General features: G+C 41.5%; 1 protein-coding gene across 1 annotated transcript; it reads right to left on the bottom strand.

The window, feature by feature from the left end:
• Nucleotides 1–1,051: 1,051 nt before the first annotated feature.
• Nucleotides 1,052–2,449, bottom strand: LOC119273553 (flavonoid O-methyltransferase-like protein Os11g0303600). Its single transcript, XM_037554677.1, has 2 exons — nt 1,607–2,449; nt 1,052–1,532 (listed from the first exon to the last, which is right to left on the bottom strand). The coding sequence occupies exons 1-2, from the start codon at nt 2,441–2,443 to the stop codon at nt 1,242–1,244; spliced, it is 1,128 nt and encodes a 375-aa protein (XP_037410574.1). The 5' UTR covers nt 2,444–2,449; the 3' UTR covers nt 1,052–1,241.
• Between the last annotated feature and the right edge of the window lie 7,378 nt (nt 2,450–9,827).

The following is a 9,827-nucleotide window of genomic DNA, read 5'->3' as shown; positions in this document are numbered from 1 at the left end:
TGCAACTCACATAAGGTTGATGTTAGTTAATTGATGCTTGGGCAGCAGAGAGGTGGCGGTGTGATGCTGAATGCCTCGTCATCAAACCTAAAGCAGAGAAAACCTGGTGTGGCACCCCCAAGGATGCGCTCAACGATACTCCAGAGCAAAGACCCCCCTTGAAGAAAGCCGATAATCTTTGTACCATGACAGCGTACAACCGGTTGTGCGGAGGTCTCACACCAACCCTGCGGGCCTATGGTGAACACTCCATTGTGTTGGTGTCGTGTAGATACCAAACATCTTGTGCTCCTTGATGGAGGCATGGAAGAAGCGAGCAACCTTGTATGTGTCGAGCCCAAGGCCAAATGCTTGGTGACTAACCAACTGGGCAACTGGCGAGGGAGTCAACGCGGGCCAATGCTTCAGAAACTTGAGTACCGTGTCGTCTGTAGGCACAAGGACCATCTCGTCGCATTGTGTGAGGTCATGTGTCGCCTTCGTGGGGAACGATGCCAAGTCGTTGAGGAGGGTTGCACCCTTTGGGAAATCTTGGTATTCCTCCCATCAGTACAAGCGGACGGTGGTGACCTTGTTGGCATGGGCCAAGTCATAAGGAGGGGCGGGGACTTTGCTCTGTGGTGCGATGAGCACGCATGACCTGGTCACGTGTTTTTTTTCTAAACAGTTCTCACGTAACCTGGAATCGCTTCGTATACGCACTTATAATTCCCTTGATTAAACTAGACGGACACTTATTCTACGTGACGTGCCTGGAGGACCGCCAATGCAAACATTGCCATCATAGTATGTCTGTCAGGTATCATTGCTTCTTTTTTTAACACAATACATACACATGTATCATTGCTTCTTCAATCATTCAATTTGATAATCAGTTTAATTCAATTTGTATTTTTTTAATTTCAAGCCCTATTTTCCTTTACTATTTGTGAACACGTCTCATTGCTTTTTTTAAATAAAAATCAAACTAGAAGCACTACTTCTTAGTCTTAATAAATGTATATGATCAATGAAACTAGCCATGAAAAGGGACAAATGTGAATAGCAACAATTAAACTCTGTGGCCAAGGGAAGATCCATCATGCTGAACCCATTGATTTCGTTCTACTAGTACTAAGTCACTACTTAGCACTATCTTTATTTGATTTGACCCAATAGTTTGATGGAGAAGGTGAACCCATTAAGCATTTATACTGGCTTCACCCCTATCTGGGGTGCCACATCAACCATTCTTTGGCTAGCTAAGGATGCAGCTCGGTGACGGCCATACACCCCATAATAGGCCTTGTCTTGTAGTCGTTGAACCCTGCATCCATGAATATCTTGCCCCACTCATGCTCTTCACGCTCCTTGCCTGATGTCATCACCATCATCAGCAGATCGAACAAGACTTGGGCTTTGAACATGGATTTGGAAGGACACCCGACGACCATATCCACAATTATCACTTTTCCCCCTGGTTTGGGGATCGCCTTCTTGCATTGTGTTAGGATTTTCACACAATCCTCATCGTTCCAGTCATGCAACACATACTGCAGCCAACACTAACATAAGTCAATTAAACAATTCATAAGAAAGTTCACCCAAAACAAACTTAGTGCCGTACCTTGAGGAACACCGCATCAGTCCTTGGGATGGAACTCATCATGTCACCTACAATGTACTCCACTGTTCCGTCGGATGAGATGGAATTGATAACGTTAGGGAGGTCTAGAACTGAGCACTTAATGTGTGGGAAGGCCTTGGCAATTGCCCTCGCCGCCGTACCCGTCCCACCGGCAACATCAACTATCGAGGTAACCCCCTCGAACACCTCGCCACAATTGCTGACGATGAAGTTCATTGCAAATTGGGTATCAGCCGCCATGCCAGCGTTGAAGACCTGATTTAGCTTTGCATCACGAGCCATGATTGCCCATGGATTTGTGCCATTTGCCATCATGTATGGCATCTCAGCCGAGGCTGAGCCTTCTTCGCTCGTGAACCACTCAGAGAAGTGCATGGCCGCTGTTACATGGTACTTGTTGGTCTGCGAGAGCACAAACGGCGAGAGGCTCGTGCGCTGGTGGGCGTCGGTGTCGTCTCCATCCACGAGGAGATAAGATAACGGTGTGAGACAGTAGGTACTAGTTGCACCCACCTTAGCGCACTCCCCTGTTGCGGGGACATCAACCGTAAAGATACCTGAGGCGACGAGGAACCTCATGAGGCGAGGGAGGTAGGACTTCTTGCTCTCAGGTATGGGAAGGGTGGCAAGTAGGTCTGGCAATGAGGCGGTGCCGCCACATCGGTGGATGGCGGTGGGAACCCCTAGATTGATGGCACACTCGAGCGCCATGGATTTTAGGTAGCTAAAAGTGAGGTTCCAAAGCTCGGCGTGTGCTTGCAGAAGTTCCTTGTCGGAAGTGGTTGGCATTGTGAAGGCCGGGTGGTTTTCAACCATGATGCTTTGCTAGCCTATACTACAAGTGCCTAACTCAAGAAGGCATGGGGTCAACATTTATAGTTTCGGAGCCTCGGATTCCATTAGTTGTCTCAAGGTGGAGCACCTCATTGTGTAGCATGCAATGCTCCACTACCTGCTGTGCCACATGTCAGCATTTGGTTGTCCACTGGTTGGTGTGCCACATGGATGAATACAAACAACATTTGTCATGCTTGAGCTTGCAATGAGTTGTCTACTGAATGGCATTGTCTTATTTTGCTAGTGGACAGTGAACCATCTATTTGGTCTCATGTAGGGTCGTTGGGTCCTCTTATTTTTTTAGGCTTTGCACCACTTCCTGGTATGCCACATGTCCGCATTTGGTTGTTCCACCTGTTATGCCACATGTCAGCATTTGGTTGTCCACTAGTTGGCATGAATAAATACAACATTTATCATGTTGAGCTTTTAATAAGTTGTCTGTTTTATGCCAATGTTTTATTTTGACAACGGGCGGTGAGTCATGTATTTTGTCTCATGCAGGTTCACTAGGTTTTGCTTTTCATGGAATAGGCTTTGCACCAGTACTTGATACGCGACATGCCAGCATTTGGTTTTCCACTAGTTGGCGTGCTACGTGGATGAATACAAACATGTTTACCAATTTGGAGCTTGTAATGAGTTGTTTCTTTTATGGTGATGTTTTGTTTTGCCAGCAGACGATGAGTCGTGTAATTATGTCTCGTATAGGGTCCTTGGGTTTTCCTTTTTTTTAGAAAGACATTTCCCCCCACTACCTACTATGCCACATATCACTAGATGGTTGTCCACTATAGCTAGTGTGCCACGTGGATGAATAGAAACAAGATCTGCTAAGCTGGAGCATGCATGTGGTGGACTATCTGAATATGACACTATTTTATTTTGCTAGAGGAACATAAGTTATGTGTTTTGTGTTATCTAGGTTGGCGGGTTGTTTTAGATCATGAAGCCAAGTTCGTACTATCTATCGTACAGAAGCTATCTCATACTTTCCCTAAAAAAAACCTCTCATGCAGGTCATACTTCAAAAGGAAACAGAAAAAAATGAACCTCTCATGCAGCTCTGAGATCACCTTCAGTCTAGACAGTTTGAATTCACCTTGGGTATTAAAGCATAGTCTTCTAAATTTCTAGCTCATAGTTTGTTGTAAAAATAATAAAAATATCATGTGACTTCCTATAGAAAATGATCTGTTTTTCGAAAAAAAAGATGCTTTGATTTTAGTCATTGCACATTGTGTTGTTTACATAAATGACAAGTATGCTATATTCCAGAAGTTCTCAAATCAAAATCTAAAACATAAGTCCCAAAATAAAAATAAAAATATTCGGTGCGGATAGTTCATTAATGGGACAGCTCAACTTAGATTAGTTACTATTCATGCAGAGATTAATTTCAATTGTGATTTAAATTCTGATATTTTGCAGCAGAGCGAATAAACATTGTGTCCATATGCTAATCATTTTTCAGAATTATTGAAAATTTCTAGATGGTATTGCTAAAGATGGATGCACCATGGACAAAAAGGCACCGTGTATCTGGATACTTTCTCGGACATCACTGTGTCATGGATAATTAAGCTTAGTGAACACTTGTAGTTCGCTCACATGGTGAACCACGAATTGAGTTGTTAGAAAAGGATCATTTGGTTTTGAGGGTGTTTCGATGTATGGGAGGTGCAATGGGATTGGTACTCCACCTGTTTTATCAGCCTTCTGATATCAAGCGGGGAAAAGTAAAAGAATTACTCTCACGGCATTGCATTTCAAATGTTTGGCTCACCTGAGAGCCCACAACGAACCTTCCTATTTGATCTTGGCAACGATGGCTCCAATAGGGACAATAGCCTTGCCAAAAAAATGCATTGCGCCCCTTTCGAATCTCCCAAATAATAAGCATCATCAAGGAAGCAAGACCTTCTAGATGGGGCCACTGTGCTAATTATGCGAGTCCACCACATTTTAACCGATGTTGCATTACCCCACTTAGTAGGTGAGATGCCGTGCAGGCCTATCCAATTATGTACCTCAGCCCAGGACTCTCAACGTGCATCGGCAATGGTAGAGAGATGTGTCACAGACTAGAACTTGCTTGCTAAGGGGGCAAAGGCCACAATTTAGCCATCCTTTATGGTGCAACTGACTGACCATCCAAATCCTATTTTGCAATTGAGGTGCCCAAATCTTCCAAACGGTTCGGATCATGGCGCCGATGGTAGTGGTAGTTGTTGGAATTGATCTACGGTTATAACAAACTGAGACAAAGAAGGGGAGGATTTGCATCCCCAGTACATGCCCTGATCGGGGGCATTGACCCAACTTTTGGTTTTGGTCCCTGTCTCCTTCGCACCACTTACAAAATGAGGAGGTCGTACCCCTTGGGGTGAAACACACGTACGGGTTAGCACCCGATTACTCCTAACAGCCGATCCTGAAAGGGTGCTTAAGGGGATCAGAAGACCACCACCACCGCCGGCCACCTCCAGGTCTGTGCCGGCGGCATCCTTCGTGCCTGCTACATCGCCTGCTGATGCCCTTTCCTCCCGACGATCTTCTCACTGCTGGAGATGCTAAGGTGGAGCCAGGGGCTATCCTGTTAATGGATCAAGATAATCACGGTTAGTAACCACTATTCTGCTTGAGGGGTGTTCTAATCAAGAGATCCAGATCCTAGTTATCTTAACTCTAAAGTATTATTGTTAACATTGGTATCTTGAGCCAGTTTGATCTCTGTTTAAGAACTCCAATTAGACTCGGTTTATGTTATTTACTAATCATGGTCTAATTCCTTACGAATTTGAGTAATGTTCATGTATAAATCGCTTCCGCTTACAGAATAATGATGATGACATCTGGGTTAAGTGCTAATTGCCCTGACTAATGTTTGCTAATTATGAAATAGCCGAAATTAAATTTTCGCCTAATATATTAGCACCGATTGTGGCCTCGGTTCAGAAAAGGATTCAATTTTTTTTAAGAAAAGATCCCGAAAAAAAAAAGCAGTTTTTCCCCAAATCCCGAGCACTAGAAGCAAAGAATAAATCCTCAACATGTTTGGGCTGGGGTTGCTTACCCGCTCCAGATTGGAGATGTTGCCGTGCCGCACACACATCATGGACGCCTACGAGCATGGCCACCACGCCATGCGCGTTAACGTCAGTACCTCATGCTGCAGCAGCATCGTTGAAGGCGTGCCATCGCCATTCGCAGCGGCGGACGAGCCGCAGGTTTACGACGCCTAATGGATGACGCCGAGTGCCTCGCTTCACCGCTGGCGGGCACTTACGGCCGACCTAGCACCACTGCTCTCTCCTCCGGCATCCCGCAATAAATGTCGTGTAGCTGCACGGGTGGCCACGCTCGACGGAGCAGCGCGCGGGATCCCTCCGTTGCACGCTGCTCCGGCGAGCGGAGCCGCCGAACCGCCATGGACACCGGGCTCTCGCGCCTTGCTTTGTGCCGCCGCCAGTGGCGTTTCTGGTCGGTCGCGAGCGGAGAAAGCGGGGGAGGAGAGAAGAATGCGCTAGGCTTTGCCAGCGCGAGTCAGTTTTGTTCCGAAGGAAGCAACTTACAACCGTTAGATGGGATCGACGGCTGACGTTGATGCTCCGCTGCAGTCGGGCTGCGGGTGGCTTAGCGGGCCTAATCTGGCCGTAGGCTACGACCCAGGTTGTGTTGGCCCAGTATAAAGTTTTCTTATGTTAACGAATTTAGCTGCTGGATCGTTCCTTTTATGGGTTGCCATTGGTTTTAGGCCGAAAATAAGTATCGAGTCGTTTTGTTTATTTTCAGTGCATTTGATGTGTTTCAAGTGGACTAAAAAAAGGGTTGTTTCAAGTTTTCTTTTGATGGTTTATGCACTGTTTTATTAAGAAACAATATGCCCAAAAATGTCTAACAGGCAGTATTAATAATGATATTGTTTTTTCTTTAAAGGGCTGCTGTGGGTTCCTATCAGCCAAATTATGTCTTTTAGGCAATTGGTATTTTTGGTGCTTTTGAATCATGTTGTTAATATTAGTAATAATTTATTTTATGCACTGTTAATACGTCTTGATTGCCTAAATTATGCTAAAGATAATGTTTGAATTTTCTGAATAAAATGGACCAATGAGAAATTTCATTTGGAAAATATTAATGTGGTATAATGTAAATGCCATATATGGCATTTTTAGTGGTGGTATTTTATTTTTATCATTTTAAAGTTTAAATATTAATGTTATGAAATGACATTTGTCATGATCACAATCTATAATGTTTCATTTCGTAATGTTTCAAATATTTTATATGCAAACTTATTTGAGTGTGAATTTAATGTTGATGCCATACTTATGACTTTTTCTTAAAGATGTGGTAATTTCTAATGGGCTCGGGCCACCTCAAGGAAAATGATGATGGACGCGTGGTTCGGTTTTCCGCACCGCACTATGTGTCATAATAATGTTGGGGCATTATGTCTATTGGGCAAAAATAAAGGTTTTTTTTGCTTGGTGCATTTCATGTCATTTTATTATGATATACACCATTGAAATATGCATAAAGACTCAAATAATGTTTATTTGGGTTATGATCAATCCCCTAAACAAAAATTTGTTTTCAAAAGTACATGTTGTCATATGTTTGACAACTCTTATTTGCCAAATGTTGTTATTTTGTGAATCCTTGCGAAAAATTTATGTCCAATTTTTTTTGGGGAAATGTTATGATATCCTGGCGATAATATTAATGGTATTTTCACTCTGAATGTCCTCTTTAGTGTGTACTCGGTGAGAGTGACATTTATGTTTATATGTTAATTCCAATGTCATTTTCATTGTATGTCATTGAGAATTCTAATGATAATTTTGACACTTATGTTCAATATTCATATTATCATTGTGAGATTTAGTGTCAAAAGGCATCAGTGTGCCTCATGGCACACATGATTATATTATGGCATTGCTTTATGTTAATGATGGCAATTAATTTAGTCGTAGTTCTTGCTGGTCATTACAAGATTTTATATCTCTCTGGTCAAAATGGAACCAACGAGAAGTTTTGATTAGAGATTTAATGAGCAAATGTTCTAATTGCATATGATGATATTTTGGCCAACATTGATTGTGTTTCTCATGTGTCATTTACGAGTAAGTAAGGTTCTTTCTCATTATCTACCCAACGGTGATATAGATTAGAATAAAAATTAAGCATGTTCTTTATTCATCTTATTGCGTGGTTAGTTTATGCTTGATTCTCTGATATGATGATCATACAGTTGTCTCCTTTTTTTTCCAACAATAATAATGATGTCAAACAAATGTTTGACATAGACGAACCTTATGCAAAGAACTTTCCCACATGGAGAGTGGAGATCATTGTCTCATGTAAGGAATCTCCCAATGTTTTTCTGCCACTAAGGTTGAAGGATGTTAATCATGATGATAAGGCAGACATTGGGAGAGATCTCAAGACGCATGTGCCATCATGCACATTACTAATGCAAAGGAGACTAAAGTCAAAACTATTGGATTTATTCCACTAGCTTTTGGAGATGACTTGATTTTTCCATCTTATTGATGATATTTTGTTCATGCTCCTAGTTATTGGAGAACCTTAACTCTCAAACAGATGAGGTGATTTTGTATGTTATTAAGTCAACTCCAATTATGTAATGTTAGTCCCACCTTGGTGAGATGAGTTATGTTTTCACTAAATAAATCTTTTGTAAAGATTATATGCTATGTTACAATTGAAGATGTAAAAGAAGTGTAACTAATGAGACCTCATCAAAATTGTGGTTTTAGACCACATTTCGAGGGGGAGAATGGAAGTCTCATTTAATATGAGATGTGACGTTCACTTCTCCTACTTAGACCATATCATGTACAACTAAGCAAAATATGTATCTCAATTCTCTAATTAAGATGGAACCAACGAGAAGTCTTGGTTGGAGAGAATGTATGAAAAGCACATTATAATGTTGGTTGTCTAATTAAGATGCAACAAGTCTTATTTAGAAGAATGAATGAAAAATAACTCCTTTATTATGTTAATGTGTACTTAGTCCCTTATGAGCATTATGAAGCACACATGAATGCTAAAGTGGCAAGCTTGCTAGTCTAATGACCGTTATGATGTAACATGTTGATTGTATATCTGACCAACGTCATTTATAATCATATGGGACACTCACTCAAGTGGCATGTTTGTCAGTATTATGTGGCTTGTGGTTATATTTCTGACTAACGTTGTTTATAATCATTTGTCACGGTTCATTAAGTTCTTTTCCATCTTCAGCCAAACGGTGTTGTGGTTTAGAGCTGAGATGATTGTTATCAATATTTTGGATATATTTTCCATCTTCTAAATAAAGTGATCATCAGGGAACCTGGAGCGTATGAACATTAATCTTAAGGATAACTTCATTAGATCTTTGTTCATATGCATCAGGTAAATTGAGGGGAATTTATTTTTCTCTAATGCAATACTTATTGTTGAGACTCAACAATTTCCCTACGATAGATAATGTGTGTGAATGATCATCTTAGTGGCTTGTTGCCATATAGGATGAAGATTATGAGCCCTAATGATGTATGGAACTCCATAGAATTCCTCGGTGAGTTGTTGTGACGTTTGTGTTATTACTATGACATGCTCTTGTGTTGACTTAGTTGATAATGTATGTATGACTCAACTGTACGGTTTTGTCATGGGTGAAGTTGACATAAGGCATGTTATCTAAAGAAATATAATTATGAGATAATACAAGTGTTGGGACATCCATACCATAAGACGAGGGGGAGTAAGGTCACTACCTTGTGGAGATAGAATATTTTGGCGAGCCAAGTAATTTCTATCTTCTATTTGTAACATGAAGGATCTTGGTGATGCCTCATACTTTGCTTCTATTGAGTTTCGCCAAGATATAGGTTCAAAAGGAGTATAAGTTTTATTATGATGACATCATTGATAGAGTGCGGAAGAAAATATTACATGGTAGTACGTACTCTATCGCACCTGCTACTAAATTCAAGGGCAATAAAGGTGGACAGTTTAGTGTCCAAGGAACCATTATGAACTGATCAGGTAATGTTAGTTCCTTATGCTTCAGTTGTCAGAAGCAATGCAAGCATTCAAATATCAACTTGCCCTATTTATGACCGGGATAATTGGCAAATATACAAGTCCAGAAATGGACAACCGGAGAAGCCGTGAAAAGTCTTGTAGATATGCAAGGCAATAAAAGTTTACATGCTCACTACTAACAAGTCTGATAACCTCAATATCCTTGGTTATTCAGACATTGTTTCTGCGAGGTGTGTGGATATTAAAGTTTCCACGTTATGTTACATCCTCACTCTCGCATATGGAGCTATATCGT

The sequence above is a fragment of the Triticum dicoccoides genome, chromosome 3A (assembly GCF_002162155.2).
Source record: "Triticum dicoccoides isolate Atlit2015 ecotype Zavitan chromosome 3A, WEW_v2.0, whole genome shotgun sequence".
Classification (NCBI taxonomy): domain Eukaryota; kingdom Viridiplantae; phylum Streptophyta; class Magnoliopsida; order Poales; family Poaceae; genus Triticum; species Triticum dicoccoides.
The sequence above is the reverse complement of the archived record's forward strand: the minus strand, read 5'-3'. Positions and strand labels throughout refer to the sequence as shown.

What these genes read in the sequence shown, in the direction of transcription:
- LOC119273553 (XM_037554677.1), bottom strand. Translation starts at nt 2,443, where the DNA reads ATGGTTGAAAACCACCCGGCCTTCACAATGCCAACCACTTCCGACAAG. An exon ending in CTGATGCGGTGTTCCTCAAG is followed by an intron (nt 1,533 to 1,606) that starts GTACGGCACTAA and finishes TGTTGGCTGCAG; the next exon opens with TATGTGTTGCATGACTGGAA.